Source organism: Cervus elaphus, chromosome 12 (genome assembly GCF_910594005.1).
Source record: "Cervus elaphus chromosome 12, mCerEla1.1, whole genome shotgun sequence".
Taxonomy (NCBI): Eukaryota; Metazoa; Chordata; class Mammalia; order Artiodactyla; family Cervidae; genus Cervus; species Cervus elaphus.
Window position 1 is genome coordinate 47,207,622 of NC_057826.1, and position 21,483 is coordinate 47,229,104.

Here is a 21,483-nt window from a genome sequence, read left to right on the forward strand (position 1 = left end):
CTGACACATGGCAAATTTGAGTTTTGCTTTTTGGAACTTTGTGGAAAATTTTTACCCAGATTGTTTTCCATTCTCACTTGATTGAATCCACTAATGTGGAACCTGGGTATACAGAAGGCCAGCTGCATTTCTTTGTTGGTGTTTCTTTGTGAAGAATCGATTTGGAAGGAGGCCAGAATGGATGCAGTAGGCTGCAGCAGAGTAACAGTGTCAGTGAGAGATAAGGATATAGCTTGGACTAAACTGAGAAACGGAGGGAAACCAAGTATCAAAAAATACACCTTGGAGAGAGTATCACTATGATGTGGTGATGAACTGGATATAGGCTTGTGAGAAAGGGAAGCTTAAGGAAGGATATTTTGACTTCAAGTTTTCAGAACTAGAGTGCCATCCACTGAAATAAGAAACAGTGTAGTAAGTCTGGAGAAGAAGACTGACTTGTTTTAGAACATGTTAATCTTGGAGATATTCTGAGAAATCCAAGGGGAGATGTCAAGATGTAGGAGAGAAGCCTGCACAGAGACAGTAGAAGAAGCCGTTAGTGTTCACCAGGGAGAAAGAACAGAGGGAGAGAATGAGCGAAGCCAGGGCCAAGAGCTGCGCCTTGAAGAACTCCATCATCTCAGAAGTGGTCAGCAAACGTGAATACTCCTGAGAAGTCAAGTTCCTTGGGGGAACTGGGAAAATTGTATTGGATTTAAAAGCACAGAACTGACCTTGGCCAGAAATGTTTTATTAGAGTGATGGGGAAGAAGCTAAATTCAAGGTGGATGAAAAATGATTGCAGGTGAGGAGATGGAGACACAGGATGTGTGTAATTCTTTCAAGAAGCTTACACACATTCTTTCAAGAGGGTTAGAGCTGGAGGGACATAAAAGAATTGGGTGAGTTTTAAAAACCGAATTAGTTACATGCAAGAAAATGAACAGATACTACGTCTATAATTCAGTGAGTTTGGGCTCTTAATATAACTGGGAAACCACCATGTTAGGCAATACATAGATTATTTTCCTCACCCCTAGAAAGTCCCCTTGTATTCCCTTTCCAAGTACTCCATCCTCTGTTAAGTGAAGGATGTTCTGATACTCTTGGTCTTGACTTTGATATAAATGAAACTGTGTAGAATGTACTTTTTCGTGACTGGTTTCCTTCACTAAACATAATGTTGAGATTCACCCATGTTTCAGGTTTTTTCCCTTAAGTCTTGCTGTCCAGTTACTACTTAATCTTTTCAACTTTTGGTTTTATTTTTTCTATTGTCTTTATTTTCAATGAATTCTCCTTATACAATTTTGTCTACTTGCTTTGTTTTTTAATCTGCTATCTTTTCAGCTTCTTAAATTGAAGACTTAGATCACCAGTTTTTCAACTTTCTTTTCTATTACGGCATTTAAAACTATAATTTTCCTCAAAATGATACTTTAGCTGTGTCTCACAATTTTTCTTTGCATATCTTTAATTGTATGTATTTTAATTCTCTTTTTCACACTGTGACATATAATAATCCCACACATATTTAAGGTATAAAACTTGATTTGTAACTATGTGTATACCTATGAAAAAGCACCACAATAGACATATCTGTCACTCCCAAAAGTTTCCTTGTGCCCATTTATAATCATGCCCTTCTCCCAACCTCTGTCTCCAGGTAACTCATTTACCTTTTCTAGAATTTCATATTCTTTTTAAAAATGTGACTCCTTTTGAGATTTACCCAGAAGTTTCCACCTTTCAGCTATTACAGGTAAAGCCTCCGTGAACATTCACGTGCAAGTCTTTGTGGACGTGGATCAGCTATGCACACCCCTCTCTGGGATCTCCTTCCCGCTTAGGTCACCACAGCGCACTGAGGCGGCTTCCCTCAGCTTTACAGTAGGTTCTCATTCATTCTCTTTTGCACATAGGGATACTCTCTGCCCGTTCATGCCACCCCACCTCCGTGTACTTTCCCCCCTTGGTGTCCATACATTTGTTCTCTACATCTCTATTTCTGTTTTGCAATTAAGATCATCTACCATTTTTCTATATTCTACATATGTATGTTAATATACGATATTTGCTGTTCTTTTTCTGACTTACTTCAATCTGCATGACAGTCTCTAGGCCTAGCTACATCTCTGCAAGTCACCCAATGTCATTTCTTTCATGGCTGAGTTGTATTCCATTGTACATATATGTAACATTGTCTTTATCCATTCATCTGTTCATGAACGTCTAGGTTTCTTCCATGTCCTGCCTATTATGAAGACCGCTACAACGAGCATTGGGTTGCATGTATTTTTTGGAATGATGGTTTTCTCTGAGTATATGCAGTGAGATTGCTGGGTCATATGGTAGTTCTGTATTTAGCTTTTTAAAGGAACCTCCGTATTGTTTTTCATAGTGGCTATACCAATTTCCATTCCCACCAACAGTGTAGGGGGGTTCTCTTTTCTCTACACTCTATCCAGCATTTGTTTGTAGATTTTCTGATGATGGCCATCATGACTGTTATGAGGTGATACCTCATTGTAGGTTTGATTTGCATTTCTCTAGTAATTAGTGATACTGAGCATCTTTTCATGTGTTTTTTGGCTATCTGTGTGACTTTTTTGGAGAAATGTTTCTTCAGGTCTTCCACCCATTTTTTTTTTTTTTTTTTTTGTAATTGAGCTGCATGAGCTGTTTATGTATTTTAGAGGTTAATTCTTTGTCAGTTACTTCATTTGCAAATATTTCCTCCCATTCTTAAGGTTATCTTTTCATCTTTTTTTATGGTTGCTTTTGCTCTGCAAAAGCTTTTACATGTAACTAGGTCCCATTTGTTTATTTCTGTTTTTATTTTCATTACTTCATGAAGTGGGTCAAAAAAGATCTTGCCTCAGTTTTATGTCAAAGGGTGTTTTGCCTGTGTTTTCCACTAACGGTTATGACATTGGTGGCTCGGTGGTGGAATTCTCGCCTGCCTGTGTTTTCTGCTAAGAGTTTTGTAGTGTCTGACCTTATATTCAGATCTTTAATCCATTTTGAGTTTATTTTTGTGTATCATGTTAGGGAGTGTTCTAATAGAAACTCTACTGAATTTTTAATGTTAATTTTGCATCCTACAACTTTATTGAATTTGTTGATGAGATCTAACAGTTTTTTGGTGGCTTATGTATGACTTTTTATCTGTTAAATACCAAATCATATCAACTGCAAATAGAAATCTTACTTCTTCCTTTCTAGTTCTGATACTTTCGATTTTTCTTGCTGGTTTCTCTGACTAGGAATTCTAGTACTATGTAAAGTAGGAGAGGTGGGAATGGGCACTTGTCTTGTTCCTGACCTTAGAGGAAAAGATTTCTACATTTCATCATTGCATATGATCTTAGCTGTGGACTTCTCATATATGACCTTTCTTCATTGAAGTATATTCCTTCTAATTTATTAAGAGATTTTATCATGAATGGATGTTGAATTTTGTCAAATGCCTAGTCTCTGTCTATTGAAATGATTATGTGATTTTTTTCTTTCATTCTATTAACGTATTACTCACCAGAGACACATATTAACATGTCTTTTGTTATCCAAATGTTATTCATCAGAGATGCTTCTGTATTCACTTACAGAACAAATCAACAGCTACAGGTGTTTCTGCAGAAATCCCCTGGTTATTAATGAGTTAATGGACGACATTGATTGATATGCAGATAACTGAACTAGTCTTGCTTCCCTGGGGTAAATCCCGCTTGATCATGATGTATGATCCTTTTAGTGTATTGTTCAATTTAATTTTCTAATATTTTGTTGAGAATTTTTGCATCTGTGTTCACCAGTGTTAATTGGCTTATGTTTTCATATTTTGTGGTGTCTTTCTTTATCTGATTTGCTATCAGCGTGATGCAGGCCTCAAAGAATGACTTTGGAAGCATTCTTTCTCTTCAGTTTTTTGGAATAGTTTGAGAAGGATAAGCATTAAGTTGTCTTTAAATGTTCAGTATAATTCATCTGTGAAGCAATCTGGTCTTAGACTTTGTTGCAAGTATTTTTTTAATTACTGACTTAATTAGTAGTAACTGAGGTCTGTTCACATTTTGTATTTTTTCCTCATTCAGTCTTAGGAGATTGTACTTTTCTAGAAATTCCTCCATTTCTTCTTGGTTGTCCATTTTATTGGTGTATAATTATTCAGAGTAATCTCTTATGATCCTGTGTAGTTCTGCAATATCAACTCTAACTTCTTTTCTGATTTTATTTGGACCCACTTTCATTTGTTCTTAATCTGGTTAAAAGTTTATCAATTTTGTTCATCTTTTTAAGAACCAGCTCATAATTTCTTTCTTGCTTGTTTTCTCTCTTTTTTTCTTTCATCTCTCTTTCATTCATTTCTGCTCTGATCTTTCCTCCTACTAACTCTAGGTTTTTCTTTCTAATTCATTTGGATATTAGGTTAGGGCTTTTGGGATTTTTGTTTCCTGATGTAGGCCTGTATTTCTATAAACTCCCCTCTGGGAACTGCTTTTCCTGCATTCCACAGATTCTGGACCTTTGTGTTTTTGCTTCTGTCTCCATGGGTTTCTTTTGTTTGTTTCCTTTTTGATTTCTTCAATGACTCGGTTGTTCAGTACCACATTGTTTAGCCTCCACATTGTTGTTTTTTTTTTTTTTTTGATAGTTGATTTATAGTCTCTCAGCATTGTGGTCAGAGAAGAGGCTTGGTATGGTATCAGTCTTTTAAAATTTACTAAGACTTATTTTGTGGCCTAGCATGTGATCTATTCTGGAGTGTTCCATGTGCATTTGAAAACAATGTATATTTTGCTGCTTTTGGATAGGATGTCACATACATATATCTATTAAGTTCATCTGATGTGTTAAGGCCTGTGTTTCCTTTTACATTTGCTGTATGGATGATCTGTCCATTGATGTAAGTGGAGTGTTAAAGCTCCTGAGCATTATTGTCTTTACTGTCAATATCTTTCTTTATACTTGCTAATATTTTCTGTATTTATTTAAATGCTACAGTTTGTGTGCATATACATATTTAAAAGTGTTATTTTTGTTGATCACTTTATCATTATGTAATGTCCTTCTTTGTCTTAGACTTTTTTATCCCTTCACTTTCAGTCTGTGTGTGTAGTTAGATCTGGAGTGAATCTCTTATAGGCAGCATATATTTACAGATCTTATTTTTAAGTCTCTTCAGCCACTCTATCTTTCCATTGGAACATTTAGTACATTTACATTTAAAGTAAGTATTGATAGGTATGTACTTACTGCCATTTTATTAAATTGTTTGGGGAATGTCCTTGTTTATTGTTTTCCTCTCCACTTATGATTTGATGACCATCTTAATGTTATATTTGGATTCCTTTATCTTGTGTGTATCTATTATAGATTTTTGGTTTGTTGTTATCATGAGGTTTATATACAGCAGCATATACTGGTGAATATTTAAAGTTGATGATGTCTTAAGTTTGAACACATTCTAAAAACCCTGGAGATGAGCAGTCTACCCAATTAAGTGTTTGTGGTAATAACCATAAAAATGCTCAATATACTTGGAAGAAGAGTGAGTAAATACAGGGAGAATTTTAACAAGGAGTTAGAAAACAGAAGAACCAAACAAAGCTGAAAAATATAGTAACTGAAATAAAAAATACACTAGACAGGATCAACATTAGATAGGGTAATACAGAGGAATGGGTCACTAAACTGGAACAGAGTAGTAGTGTAAATCACCCAAGTTGAAGAGAAAAAGAAAAAAAGAATTTAAAAGAAATGAAGAGTTCAGTAAACCTCTTGGAAAACATTAAGCATACTAATATTCACATTATACAGGTCCCAGAAGGTGAAGAGCGACAGATAAGGGCAGAGAAATTAGAAGCACCTTATAGCTAAAGACATACTAACATGGGAAAGGAAAGAGACATCCAAGTCCAAGAAGAACAGAGTCCCAAAAAAGATCAACCCAAAGAGTTCCACACCAAGGTACTTAAAGTTAAAATGGCAAAAATTAAAGATAGTGAGAGAATATTAAGGACAGTAAGTGAAAAGCAACTAGTTATGTATAAGGGAACCTCCTCTAAGACTGTCAGCAGACTTTCAGCAGTAACTTTGCTGACCATTAGGGAATGGCACAACATATGTGTGATGAAAGGAAAAAACCTGCAGCCAATAACACTCTATCCAGCAAGACTCTCATTCAGATTTGGAGACAGAAGGAGTTTGCCAGAGAAGCAAAAGCTGAAACAACTCAGCACTACTAAATTAGCTTCCCAAGAAATGTTAAGGGGGCTTCTCTAAGTGAAAAAGAAAAAACCACAACTAGAAATATGGAAATTACAAAAGGAAAAATCTCATTGGTCAAAATCTCGTATGATGTCAAAAACATTAAACATGCGGGGCGGAGTAAAAATTCAGAGATCTTTCTTAATGTAGGCATTTGTTGCCATGAACTTCTCTCAGAGCTGCTCTTGCTACATCCCATAAGTTTTGGTATGTTGTGTCTCCATTTTCATTTGTTTGAAGACCATTTTTTTCCCTCTTTGATTTCTTCGTTCATCCATTGGTTGTTTAGGAAAGTCTTGATGTTATCTTTGAAGTGTCTCTTTATAAGTCTTTTATTCTTTTAAAAAATTGTTAAATGAATTTAATTCTAATAAATGTTAATTATTAGAATAGTTTTAATTTATATAAAATTGTGTAGTACAGAAAATTTCTTAAATCATTTCTTATGAAATGAAGGTATACATTAGTATAGAACATTTTTACCATTAATGAATCAATAATTATGACTCATTAACTAAAGACCACACTTTGTTCATATTTCCTTAGTCTCTTTGTTTCTTTATTAAGAACTGAGTTGATTTGTTAGAGTTCTTTATATATCCTAATTACAAGACTTTGTCAGACACCTACTTTGCAAATATCTTATCCCTTGGCTTTTATTTTTGTAACAACTTTTTTTTGAAGAGCAACATTTAATATTTTGAATTTTATAATTATGGTTTTATGTTCTATTTAATAATTCTTTGCTAAACCTACGGGGTCACTTTAAGATTTGCTGTTAGGTTTTCTTACAGAAGTTGCATAGCTTCATCTTTTGTGTTTTGTTGAGTTTTTATGCATGATATAAGGGTCAAGGTTCATTATTGGAACATGTGCAGGAATATTTTGTTGAGATTATCTTTTCACTATTGAATTGCCATGGCATCTTTGTTGCAAATCAGTTGCCCAGATGTGTGTGGATGTATTATTACTGGGATCACTATTATGTTCCACTTATCTGTATGTCTGTCTTCATGTTAATAATGCATTGTCTTGATTATTGCATCTTTATAATATATCCATAAATCATATTTCTTTTAGTTACTGCTGACATCAGTATTGGCTTTTCTCTCCCTTTATTTGTAACTCCTTTGTGTGTTGTTACAGGCAGCATACAGTTGACTTTTCCTGTTGTTTTAACTCAGTCTGACAATCTTTGACACTTTAATTAGGAGGCTTAGATCATTACATTTAATATGATTATTAATAATGGTTGTGTTTAACTCTATAAACTTTTATATTTTTCATTCACATACGTTATTGTTCCTTCTTCCTCTTGTTTTTCTTTTTGAATATTTTTAATGATTTCATTTTATCTTACTGGCTTATTATCTCCACCTTTTTGTGTATATCTCCACTTATCAGATACACCTTTAACTTAACCGCTATCTACCTTCAAGTAACATAGCATTTTATGAATAAAGAAAGAACCTTTCAGCAGTACACTTCTCTCCTCCACTTTCTGTTGTTGTCATACATTTTACTTACATACAAATTCTACATAGTTGCTTTTTGCTTTGAAGAGTTAATGAACTTTCTAAATTAAAAAAAAAAAAAAAACCTTTGTATTATAGTACACATAAAATTTACCCTAATTTTTTGGTGTAGAATTCAGTACTGTTACATATCAAACTCCAAAACTCCTTGTTCATCTTGCTAAAACTGAAAACCTATGTCCATTAAAAAATAATTCCCCAACCCCTTTTCCGTGACCCCTGGCAACCACAATTCTACTTTCTATCTCTTATTATTGTGCACTCTAGGTACCTAATGTAAGTGGAATTATACACCATTTGCCTTTTTGTTACTGGCTTGTATCACTTAGCATAATGTTCTCAAGGTTCATCCACATTGTAGCATGTTATCAGAATTTTATTCCTTTTGAGTAATATTCCATTGGATGTATGTAACAAGTTTCATTTATACATTTATTAAATAAAGCAACTTGGGTTGCTTCCACTTTTTGGCTATTGTGAATAATGCTGATATAAACTTGGTTGTACAGATATCTCTTAAAGACTCTGCTTTCAGTTATTTTGGATATTCACCTAAATGTGGAATTGCTGGACCATATACTTCTTTTAATTTCTTGAGAAACCACCGTACTATTTTTCCATGGTGGCTGCACTATTTTACATCCCTACCAACAGTGCACAAGAGTTTCTTCAATGTCCTTGCCAATTTTGTGTGTGTGTGTGTGTGTGTGTTTTCTATAGTGATCATCCTAGCCTAATGTTTATTAAGTGGTATCTCATTGTGGTTTTGATTTGTATCTCCCTAAATATTAGTGATGTTAACCACATTTTCATGTGCTCATTAGCCATCTGTAAATTTTTTCTGGAGAATTGTCTATTCAAGTCCTTTACCCATGTATTAAGGGATGGTGTTTTTGTTATTTTAGAGGAGTTATTTCTGTATTTTCAATATTGACAGATACATGATCTTCAAATATTTTCTGTAGGGGTCTTTTTACTCTGTTGATTGTTTCCTTTGAGGTAATCCAGTTTCTTTTTTTAAACTTCTGTTTGCCTGTTCTTTTGGTTTCATATCCAAGAATTCACAACCAAATCCAGTGACATAAGCATTTCCCTACATTTTCTTCTAATAGTTTACAGTTTTAGGGTATACATTTAGGTCTTGACCAAATTTGAGTTAATTTTTTTATATTATATGAAATAGGGATACAGTTTCATTCTTACACATGGAGATATCTAGTTTACCAGTTCAATTTGTTGAAGAGGCCATACTTTCCTATTGAATAGATTTGGCATCCTTGTTGAACATCATTAGACTTTATATGCAAGGGTTTATTTTGGGACTTTCTATACATCCATATTACACTATTTTGATTACCATAGATTTGTAATAAAATTTGAAATCTGGAAGTATGAGACTTTCAGCTGTTGTTATTCACTGAGTGTCTATTTGTGTTCCCTTGAGAGTCCATATAAATATTAGCATGACCTGTCTCTGTAAAAATGCCATTGGAGTTTTGATAAAGATCATACTGAATCTGTAAATCTCTTGGAGTATTATTAATATCTTAATAATAGTAAGCCTTCCAGTCTTTGACCACAGAATATCCTTCCATTCTTTGGCCTTTAACTAGTTTCATAAGTTTTTTTTTTAATTGGAGGCTAATTACTTTACAATATTGTGGTGGTTTTTGCTATACATTCACATGAATCAGCCATGGGTGTAAACGTGTTCCCCACCCTGAACCTCCCTCCTGATCCCATCCCTCAGGGTCATCCCAGTTCTTTGAAGTTTTCAGTGTAAAACTGTTTCACCTCCCTTGGTTACTTTTATTCCTAAGTTAGTTGTTATTCAGTTGCTAAGTCGTGTCCGACTCTTTGCGACCCCATGATAGCACATCAGGCTCCTGTTTCCTTCACTGTCTCTTGAGGTTTGCTCAGATTCATGTCTTTTGAGTTGCTTGATGCCATCCAGACATCTCATCCTCTGCTGCCCTGTTCTATCTCTTCTGTCTTTTCCAGCATTGAGGTCTTTTCCAATAAGTTGGCTCTTCACATTAGGTGGCCGAAGTATTAGGGCTTCGGCAACAGTCATTCCAATGAACATTCAGGGTTGATTTCCTTTAGAATTGACTGGTTTGATCTCCCTGAAGTTCAGGGGACTCTCAATTCTTCTCCAGCACCACAATTCAAAACCGTCAATTCTTCATTGTTGAGCCTACTTTATGGTTCAGCTCTCACATCTGTACATCATTACTGGAAAAAGCATAGTTTTGACTATATGGACCTTTGTCAACAAAGTGATGGCTCTGCTTTTTAATGCCTCTGTCTAGATTTGTCATAGCTTTCCTTCCTAGGAGCACCTTTTAATTTCATGGCTGCAGTCACTATCCATGAAGAACACTGAGTGCCAAAGAATTGATGCTTTTGAACTGTGGTGCTGGAGAAGACTCTTGAGAGTCCCCTGGACTGCAGGGAGATCAAACCAGTCAATTCTAAAGGAAATCAACCCTCAATGTTCACTGGAAGGACTGATGCTGAAGCTCCAATACTTTGGCCACCTGATGCGAAAAGCCGACTCACTAGAAAAGACCTTGATGCTGGGAAAGACTGAAGGCAAAAGAAGGGGACAACAGAGGATGAGATGGTTAGGTAGCATGACCGATTCAATGGACGTGAATCTGATCAAATTCTAGGAGACCGTGCAAGACAGAGGAGCCTGGCATGCTGCAGTTGGACATGACTTGGCCACTGAACAACAAAAGTAACTGTTCGCAGTGATTTTGGAGCCCAAGACAATAAAATCTATCACCGCTTCCACTTTTTCCCCTTCTATTTGCCATGAAGTGATGGAACCAGATGCTATGATCTTGGTTTTTTGAATGTTGAATTTCAAACCAGCTTTTTAATTCTCCTCTTTCCCCCTCATCAGGAGGCTCTTTAAGTTCCTCTTCACTTTCCGCCATTTGAGTAGTATCATTTCCATATCTGAGGTTGTTGATATTTCTCCCAGCAGTCTTGATTCTGGCTTGTGATTCATCCAGCCTGGCATTTTGTATGTACTCTGTGTAGAAGTTAAATAAGCAGGGTGACAATATACAGCCTTGATGTACTCCCTTCCTAATTTGGAACCAGTCAGTTGTTCCAAGTCTGGTTCTAACTGTTGCTTCTTGATACACACACAGGTTTCTCAGGAGACAGGTAAGGTCTCTTGAATTTTCCAGTTCATTGTGATCCACATAGTCAACGGCTTTTAGCATAGTCAATGAAGCAGAAGTAGATGTTTTTCAGTACTTCACTCTTTTTGATATTATATTTGTAATTTTTAAAATTTCTTTAAGAATGTTCATTAGTAGTATATAGAAACACAACTGATTTTTTTTATGTGTGTTGATTCTGTATTCTGCAACTTTGCCAAATTGATTTATCCTGACAGTTTCCTTGTGGAATTTGTAGGGTTTTCTAATACATAGAAGATAATGTCATCTGTGAGGAGAGAGAATCTTCCTTCTACTTTTTGATTTGGATGCCTTTTATTTTTATTCCCTAGCTGCTCTGACCAGAACCTGCAGAGTAGGTAAAAGTGAACATCTTTGTCCTGTCTGATCCTAAAGGGAAAGCTTTCAATCTTTTACCATTGAGTCTGTTGTTAGCTATGGGCTTGTCATATATTGCTTTTATCATGTTGAAGTAGAATCCTTCTCTTCCTTGTTTAATTGTTTTTAATCATGGAAGTGTGTTGAATCTTGCCATGGATCCCAAGGTGTCTCAGGCGGTGGTAGCCTGCTGGTGGGCAGGGCCAGTGTCTGGCGGTGAGGGGGCAGGGGTCGCGGGCTGGTGTCAGCCTGCTGGTGGGTGGAGCTGGGTCCCAGAGTCTCTGTCTGCAAGGCCCTGGGGATCCCAGAGCTAGTGCCTGTGCACTCCTATGGGGCAGGGCTGTGTTTCAGGGTGGCTGAAGGCTTAGGGTCTTAAGGTAGCCTGCCTGCTAGTGATGGGTGGGGCTTTGTCCTGACCCAGCAAGTTGCTTGGCCTGAGGCTTCCCAGTACTGAGGCTGACAGGCTGGTGGGTGGGGCCGTGTTCCAGCGCTAATAAACTAGAGGATGATTCTGAAGTGATGCTTCCCAGCATGGGTGTCCACATGATACAGCAGGCGCCACAGATGGCTTCTGCCAATGCCTGCGTCCCAAGGATGAACTTCAGTTGCCTCCTGGGTGATGTGCAGGTAGGTCTGACCCAGCTCCTTTCAAAAATTACTGTCTCTTCCCTGGGTCCTGCAGCATGTGAGGTTTTATGTGTACCCTTTAGTAGTTAAATCTGTTTCCCACACCTGTGTCCTCTGAAAGCAAGCCCCATTGGTCTTCCCAGTTCAGGACTTCCCAGGCCAGGGAGCCCAATGTGGGGCTTAGACTCACTGCTCAGAGAACCTGTGTAACTGTAATTACCCTCCCATTTGTGGGTTTCTCTCTGGGGCTATAGGTCTTGACAATACTGCACGTATGCTCCTTCTACATCTTGCTATGGTTCCTTTTTTATATCCTTAGTTGGAAAAGATCTTTTCTGTTAGATTCTGGACTTTCTCATTAATAGTTGTAATTTTGGTGTGCCTGTGGAAGGAGGTGAGCCCAGGATCTCTCTACTCTGCCATCTTGGCAGCAAAATCTTAGCTACTCTCAAGTTTTAAAATAAAAACTCTACTATTTACTACATGTTACTATTTCTGATACTTAGTGTGTATGTAGGTTCAGATTTCCTTCTGGTATCATTTCCCTTTTGCATGAAAGATGTCCTTTAACATTTTTTCCAAGTACAAGACCTTCTTATGCTTAATGATTTCTACTAACTTGTCTTTAAAGTTCACTGGTCCTTTTTCTCCATTATCCAAGTTGCTACAGAGCTCATCCAGTGGATTTTTACCACAATTACAAACTTGGTCTTCCTTGTCATAGGCAGCAGCTGAATTCTTTGCTCAGCTCTTTAAATCTCAGCTGTCTCTCATAGGTTCCTAGGAGTCTCACCCTACACATGTTATTTAGGTGTCTGCAAAGGATTTGAGGGATTTCCTACCTGGAAATTTCTACCATCGTGGCAGCAGTGCTATCCGCTTCCTCAGCCCAGTATGACTATTACTTTTTGCTTTGGGTTTATCCCGTGTGAACCATGAAATGAAAAGTGCTTTCAGAAGCCAGTTAAATGTGGATCTCAACCAGAATGCTTTCAAGGATCATAACCACCTCCAGTTTCTGCTTACTACTGATGACATCTCTGCTTTCAAATCTAAGCTACTTTGGCATTGTTGGAATTAGAACCAAGCTGTTATTTTTAAAATGTTTTTTAAACTTAAGTTTTAACAATGCTCATGCCTCTACCATTTTAAGTTTTTATTGTTGATATAATTTTTCCATTAAAATACTGTAAAGAATACATGGGATTTTTTCCTTTTGCAGGATATAGCAAATGAAGAACACAGAAAAATCGAAGCATTAAAATCAGAAAACAAGAAGCTAGAAAAACAAAAAGGAGAATTAATGATAGGATTTAAGAAACAGTTAAAATTAATTGATGTTTTAAAAAGGCAGAAGGTGAGTCTACCTAAACAAAGTTAAAATAAATTGTGGATATTATTTGGCTCTTTCTACTAAGACATTTAGTATTTCTCCTTCAGATATATTTTTTATTGCCATGCTTAGTCACAAAATGATATCTATACATTGATGCAAGTACATTAGAAATGTTTACTAGTTCTGTTTTCATACAGTATGGATACTCCCTAACTAGAGAAAATACCAAATATAAAAAATAACTATTAAAAAGGGATCAGTTTGCCTCTTGAAATCTTGAAACTGATTCCAAACCAGTTTTATTCTGTTCACCACACAAGTTTACCTAGTAGTTAAGAGGATGTGAATTCATGTTTTTGCTACTGTCACCTTTTGCAAAGATTAGGTATTAAAATATTGAATTGTTCTCCAAACAGGTTGGTGCAATACCACCAGTGGACAAGGTTTTTAGTGGCTAATCACTGAATGTAACTATTATTTAAACCTGTTTATTGTAATTAGAATTATACATTCCTATAACAGAACTCATTTTGATAGCATTATACACACTTTCACAAATTTCCTATTGTTCTGTGGTCTACTCTTAATACTAAATTAGACAATATTGATTTCTTTAAACACAGATGCATATTGAAGCTGCCAAGATGCTGTCTTTCACTGAAGAGGAATTTATGAAGGCACTTGAATGGGGAAATTAATAAGTGATCTACTTTTAAACCTCTAGTGTGTGGTGGATATACTCTTAAAGTAAAAATAGTTCACACCGTTACAGCTTACATTAAATAATGAAGATATTTGATAAGTCAAAATAATTCCCTGTTTAGATTTGGGGATATAAAATTGATACCTAATTATTAGAAGTGTTTTATAAAATAAAGCAATAGAAATTTAACTTTCGATTCTGTTATCTTTCTTATGACCTTCTAGCCCCTTTCAGCTGCATATCAATAGAAAATATTTTATGTTCTAGAGACTTAGCTTTAGTTTGTAAACGATGTTTACCTGAGAGAAACTGTTTCTATGTTCTTATTGATAACCGCATTAGGTAATAAAGCACTCTGAAATTCCTCACTCTATACTTTTCTCCTCTCATAATAGGAAAAGTCTTCCCCGGCCAAATCAAGGAAGTAAAGTTCCTAGACACGAACATAGAAGTGGTATGAAGAGTTTAGTTTCCTGGGTTGTTTCGATAGATATCTATATATAACAGAAAAATCCAAACTTTTTGGCCAACTCAATATATGGAATGTGGTATAGAATTCAGATCTTCAATTTTATCAGTACAAAAACAATAGTGATTGAAAGCAAACTTGCATATAATACTCTTTATCAGAAAACAAAAATGTTTTCTTACAACTGATTGTTTATAAATGATAAATTACAGAAATTTTATAAAATCCAGAGACAATGGGAGTCCTACTCACTGAACTCTAAAACAAAAGTTACACTGACACCTAGTGGTAACATACAAAAGAACCCAGGTTTTACCAAATCTTGATGGTATCACTTCTCACAAATTTCACTCCTTTTCTGATATGCTTTTCTAAACTCTTCACCAAGCATATCAATATCATCCTCATTTTTGAATACTCCCTACAAGAAAAATATTTAGTGGGTTACTTTGAATGCAGGAATATTTCAATAAATGTTCGTAAGACTAAGAGATACAGACATGAAATTTATAAAGTTATTTCTAATATAATGAAATTAATTTATTAGCAAAATATTTTTTCTATAATTATGACTTAATATACATATATATTGAATATTCTTAGACTGACCTGATGTCCTGTTAGAACTTGTCTTAGGAATCTGGACTCTTCTGCTTTACTACAAGTACTACTGCTCTGATGGACTGAACGGAAATCAATTTAATCCACACTCTACCCTCCTACCCTTATTTTGAAACAGCCCTGCAGTGTATGAGGGAGGAAATGAGCTTCACCAGATTTATGCATGGGACTGGCTCTTGCATCAGTTCTGTCTCTAGTCAGCTAACTTCAGTCTTTCAGGAAAGAAGCCAGGTGTGGAGTTAAGTCAACTAATCTTAATCCCTTTAAAACAAAATTAAACTTAAATATTTACTTATCTAAAGAATCCCCCTCAAAGAATAATTTAGGTCATTTGGAGCCACTAGGATCTAAAGGATCAAATTTTAGGTTATCAGTTTTTCCCATTTCCACAGTTATTTTGCTACACAAATATCTAAACCCAAAGACTTGCTCGGAATTTATAGTCTAGTTTATTAATTCCATATGGCTTTTGTCATTAATATATAAGTTTGTATACATTCTAACAATTAGACTATAAGGTCCTATAGACAGGTAATAATTACTCATTTCTTTCTCCTTCCTTTTGCACTAGACTGAACAAAATATACAGTTGATTCTTTTGATTGAATAAAGTATCAAATGGCATAATTTCTGTATCTGAAGGGTAGAAATGTTATTTACTTTAGTTCATATGTTTATGTGGCCTCTGAAACTCAAGTTGTTATTTTTATAGTCCTAAGGTATTTCAGAAAGCAAATTTTCATGTATATTCTCTGGAAGTAATATTCTTTTTAAAATAAGGGTTACCTAGTTATAATGTAACCTCCTGTTATAGAGCAGATCTCAGACTGAGTTCAAGCTTGTATCTATTACTACTGTTACTTACAAGGCTATCCTATATATCACCTGCTTTGGTGTCCAGCGTATCACATTTGCTTTAGTTTTAAACGTCTTACACTGGAGAACAGAACCTCCAAAATTTAATAGAAAGTGCCAAGACCAACTATCTCATTTTGGAGACGTTCAGTTACTAACTCACGTAACATTGCTGCTTTGTAACAGCAAGAAGTGAGTGAAACCCAGGCCCTCTGAAATCCTAACACCATGTCTTCCCCCCACTCTTAGAGGCTATGAGTTAAATCTCACTTACTTTAGGGAGATACCCTAGTAGTTTTGTAGCATGTTCTTTGAGAAGTTTTAGTCTTTCTTCTTCGACAATTGCATTTATACATCCTTGTCGTCTTTGCTGCCACTGCCATTCCTGCAGTTCACGTTGCTAGAAATGTAAACAGAACTTACTGTCATAAAACACATTAATCTTTGAAGAATGTGGCAAACAAAACTATTCTTGCAGTAAATTAAGATAAAACTGATAATATATCTTTTATATTATTATATTATATATATAATATATGTATTACTGTCATTCTTCCTTTAAAGTTACAAGGAAAATAGTTATGACTGACGTTAGAGAGGCAAGTACATATTTTCAGGACAAGCCATCTTCATTACCAAGGAAAAAAGGTTCAGAAAAGTGATTTCTCAAAAAAAAAAAAAAAGTGATTTCCCAATTAATTCAACGAATATTTATTGAGTGCATACCCCAGGTGTTGAAGGCAGCTTACAATGTAAGACAAAAAAAAAAGGTAGATAAAACACAATAGGGATAGCTAAAAGATAAGTACTACCATATATATTAAGTTTCTTAAAGCCTGTGTGACGTACAAGAGCATCAGCCAGCAAAAGAACCAGTATTTCTCAGGGAAATGTTCTGATTGATAACCACACCAAACTTCTGAGCCGTGAAAATATGGAAGAGATGACTAGCTTTAACTCATTTTAGGGCTTAAAAGAACTCTTATAGAAATATATCCAAATAAGACTTTTAAATGGGAAAGGATGCTAAAGGCAGGCCACTGAAATAATGATGAATTTCTGCCAAGAATTACTTTAGTTAAAATAGTATTAATGCTTCAACTTTTCTTTGAAATAATCAGTTTAAGTCATATAAATCAGAAAGCAGGATGTCTGTCTTTTCTGTTACAATGAGAGGTAAGCTGCTTCTATATCACCTAATATTTCATTATTGGATGAAAATAAAGAAGAATGCTAGGACACAACCATATCCAATGCCAGTTAAACTTGGAATTGCTTCTCTGTCTACTGTCATGTCAGATGTATTACAAAATTAGAAGTATCACTGACAGCTAATTGAGAAGATACTTTAACCCATGTTGCTACTGAATCAAAGGGTAGAATTGCTCTTAAATATTTTATCTCTAAGATGAAACAGGGTAACAGAATCTGCTATAGAATCACCATATCTGAATTTTTTTTAGACTGCATTTCTAAGGCTAAAGGGTCAGATGTGGTCACAGCAGGACTAGGTTTTTGCCAAGGGAATAAGCAAAAGTGTTGTATGGCAGTTTCCAGGAATCAGTCTTACATCTTTTGTCCCTTCTGCACTTCTTCCATCTGCTGCTTGAAACATGGCTATGAAGGTTGAAGAGCCAAATTAAACCATGAAGATGAGGGCTAGACCCTACAGGGGCCATAACAAAACCCAGAAGGAGCCCGGGTTCCTGAAGACTATGAATAAAGCTTCAGTTTCTAGACTTCCATGCGAGGGAATAGTAAACTATCTCTTAAGCCGCTGTTACCTTGAGACTCTACTTGTAGACAAACATCCTAACTGATCTATTCCTTCTAACAGGGGGTGTAAAAAAGTTATCTAATGTTGTGAGGAAAGCTCATTTGTTAGATTTTTGTTCAGTTGCATGCATGGTCTCACATTTGGGTTTTCCTTCTTAGGAAGACCACATTAACTATTTACCATAAAAAAAAAACTTTTTATAGTAAATTAGGGTAAATATTTTAGAAAGATATGAAATCAATTTGTCTATGAGGGCAAATTCTGAATAGCTCTAGTAGTAGAAAGTATCTCCTGGGGAGTTTCAGATTTTGTCTGACTGTGGAGTTATTTTAGAGATAGACAGCTATTTAGGAATATCTATGAAATCATAAAAAAAGAGCATGTATACAGGATTGTATAATGAAATGGATTCATGATTGTATGAACATGAAACTCCATCCTTTCCCTTAGGCCAAGACAGAAATGTGACCCAGTCTCACTGATAACAATACTTAAAACTAACCCCACAGCTTCATTTTAGGAACATACACAATTTTTTCAAAATTAAGATATAAATTTCTTAGAAAAGTATCTGTGGCTTAGGTAATAGTTTAGTATTTCTTTCCTTTATAGCTGTCCTGATAACTTTCCAAGGAGTTTTCGGATTAGCTCTGTAAGCCATGAGATAGGACAGTCACTGGTTCTGCCTCTTTCTAGGCAAGGAGTATTCAAAGCTTTCCGGTCAATTTCAGAAGCTTTTAAATTTTTCTGTCTCCTTGATCACTTTGCTCTGACACTGATAATCACCCTTATTGATTCAACAAACATTTACTAAGTATTTACTGCTTGTCAGGAAAAATGCTAGGTGCTTTTTTTATCTCCCTTAAAGGTTACAGCAAATCATGACTGGTTTATATCAAACATATAGAATTGAGATTTGTATCCATTAGGAATCCACTTAGTTAAGCAGGAGGAGTACATAATGAGATTTTTTTTACTTTATGCTAACTAGTAGCAGATGGACTAGAATCACAAGGAGACCAGTTAGAATACAATTTCAGTAGTCCACAGAATGATAATAAATGTCTAAATTATGAAGAGAAATGGATTTAGTAAGAGTTATGGTAGAACTGGAATCAACTGGATTTGATGGCTAAAAATTATTAGGTAAGAAATGGGAAGAATCCAGAATGACTCCAAGGTGACAGCATATTCACTCAAGTCACCCACCCGCCTGTCTTTAACCAAGATTCAGGCTACAGAAATTGGAAAAGGTTTATCTGTCTGCTACTTTCTTTTGGAAACCTTAATTCTAAGGCACCACAAGATTTCCAACTATGTCCTTTTAAGCATCTGGAAATGTGACAACAGAAATAAGACATTAGTTAATCAAGCATACAGGAGAGCCAAAAATTGCACCTCAGATCTCCCAACACTTCATGCAGCAGGCAAAAAAGATAGGGCTGATCTCTCTGTTTTCTGTGACATCCAGATGTTATCTTCTGACCATTTCTTGGTCTTGTCAATTTTTTACTACCACTTCTACCTCCTATGTTCTCCAAGTCTCAGTCACTGGCCTTCTGATTACTTCTCATAATATATTATTTGGAAGAATAATCTTAGTTTGAAACTATGGGTTACTTAATGCCAGAAATGCTTTTCTAAGAAAAGTTGACCTTTCTTCTGTTCAACTGCCTTCAGGAATTTCAACTTGCATTTCTAACTAAATATGACTAAATCTGAAGTCATTCCATCTTTTTGCTCCAATTCAAAACATAACAACAGCACTTGTATTCCTTGAGTTTCTCATATTTGAAACCTTGAGAGTTATTTTGATACCTTCCTCCACTCTACCCTATATGGTCCAAGGAAAAAAAATCATACAAGTCTCATCTATTCTTCCTTTAAAAATATTTAAATTCTTTCCTTTCTCCTTCCACTGCTCTGTCAACCTACTCCAGGCCATCATCACTTTAACTCTTAAATTACTACTTTCACCTTTTTTTTAATTAATTATTTTAATTGGAGGCTAATTACAATTCTGTGGTGGTTTTTGCCATATGTTGACATGAATCAGCCACGGGTTTTCATGTGTCCCCCATCCTGAACCGCCCTTCCACCTCCCTCCCTATCCCATTCCTTTGGGTTGTCCCATGCATCAGCTTTGAATGCCCTGTTTCATGCATTGAACTTGCACTGGTCATCTATTTCACATATGGTAATATACATGTTTCAATGCTAGTCTTTCAAATCATCCCACTCTTGCCTTCTCCCACAGAGTCCAAAAATCTGTTCTTTATATCTGTGTCTCTTTTGCTGTCTTGCATATGGGGTCATCGTTACCATCTTTCTAAATTCCATATATATATATATGTTAATATACTATATTGGTGTTTTTCTTTCTGACTTACTTCACTCTATATAATAGGCTCCAGTTTCATCCACCTCATTAGAACTGATTCAAATGCATTTGTTTTAATAGCTGAGTAATATTCCATTGTGTATATGTACCCTTTCTCTTCTTGTTAAAGAGCACATTACAATAACCAGTTTCTACTGTATCATGCCCAAACTCCTCAGCCTATCATTCAGGTTCCTCCATGTGGTAATTCCATAAGCTGCCAACTAAGAATAGCCTTCCTGTCTTCTTTTATTCATTTTTTATGTATTTCTAGATAAATCCACATAGTTCTGCCATAAATGTATTGCACTATTAGTGTATCACACTATCGCATTCTACAAATGTTTACATTTAAAAAACATATTCTTAGTACAGTAGTATATATAATCAAGTCTTTGGGGTATCTAGACCTTATTTTCTTCTGCTAGATTAAAAGCTACCAGAATGAGCTTTATTTATTTTGGTTCCCTCAGCAGAATGCCTAGCAAAGGAGTATCTGCTGATTATAAGAGTATTCTGGGGTTTCTTTTTGTCCACCATTCAGGAAAATCATTATAATATTAATATATTAATCCCAGATCTGCCACTTAACTTGCTATGACACCTTGGGCAATATATATAATCTCTCAAGATTCAGTTCCACATCTTTAAAATAGGGGTAGTAACAGTACCTAACTCACAGGGTTGAAAGTTAAAAGTTATTAATTTGCTTGTAATGAATATAGAATAGTGAATGGCATAAGAAAACAATAAATGTTAGTTATTGTTACTCCACTTCTATTACTACTTAAAAATATTTACCACATGCTTTATCAGTACTTTTCATATTTAGAGCTCTTTATCTTTCCAAAGCACTTACATATTATCTTATTTGCTTCTTAAAGTAGTATTTCAGTTTTATGGATGAAACATTTCAATGTGTCCAAGTCACAAACCTAGTTTCCTCACCAACTCTTAAATACACATTTCCAACTAAGAAATTTTCCCCTGGGGCTCAAAATCTATATGGACAAAATGGAATTATATATCTACCCCCTCAAAATCTGTTTATCTTCATACATCTTTGTACATATATCACCACTCACTCACTGAATGTGGAAGTGTGTAACAGCATTACTTAGTAGTAGTAGTCTAATCTGTCTCTCAACTCTCCAGATCTAATTGGTCACCGCGAGCCATCAATTCTAATTTCCTACCACTTCAAAGATGGATTCCTTCTCTATTCACAAGGGTTCTCATCACCTCTCTCTGGGATAATTGTAGTAACTTCCTGAAGAACTGTGGACGGAGGTTTGTAACAGTGTACAGGAGGCAGGTGACCAAAACCATCCACAAGAAAAGGAAATGCAACAA

General features: G+C 35.5%; 2 protein-coding genes across 7 annotated transcripts in view; one reads left to right on the forward strand and one right to left on the reverse strand.

The window, feature by feature from the left end:
• Positions 1-14,217, forward strand: part of TEX9 (testis expressed 9) — an 81,831-nt gene extending 67,614 nt beyond the window's left edge. The window contains exons 12-13 of one of the 3 annotated variants that reach the window (XR_006344188.1): positions 1,736-1,872; positions 13,212-13,344. Coding sequence is in view for 1 of the 3 variants with exons in the window: in XM_043921182.1 (XP_043777117.1) it covers positions 13,212-13,346; positions 13,949-14,023 (210 nt within the window). In the remaining 2 variants the exon portion in view is untranslated. Of the gene's footprint in view, positions 1-1,735; positions 1,873-13,211; positions 13,347-13,948 lie in introns of those variants that run through there. The other 2 variants (XM_043921182.1, XR_006344189.1) reach the window with 2 other exon arrangements.
• Positions 14,218-14,635: 418 nt separating this feature from the next.
• Positions 14,636-21,483, reverse strand: part of MNS1 (meiosis specific nuclear structural 1) — a 104,768-nt gene continuing 97,920 nt past the window's right edge. For all 4 annotated transcript variants that reach the window (XM_043921179.1, XM_043921180.1, XM_043921181.1 and 1 more), the window contains 2 exons: positions 16,248-16,373; positions 14,636-14,918 (listed from right to left, as the gene is read on the reverse strand). In XM_043921179.1, the coding sequence (XP_043777114.1) occupies positions 14,829-14,918; positions 16,248-16,373 (216 nt within the window). In that variant the 3' untranslated portion in view covers positions 14,636-14,828. The remainder of the gene's footprint in view (positions 14,919-16,247; positions 16,374-21,483) is intronic.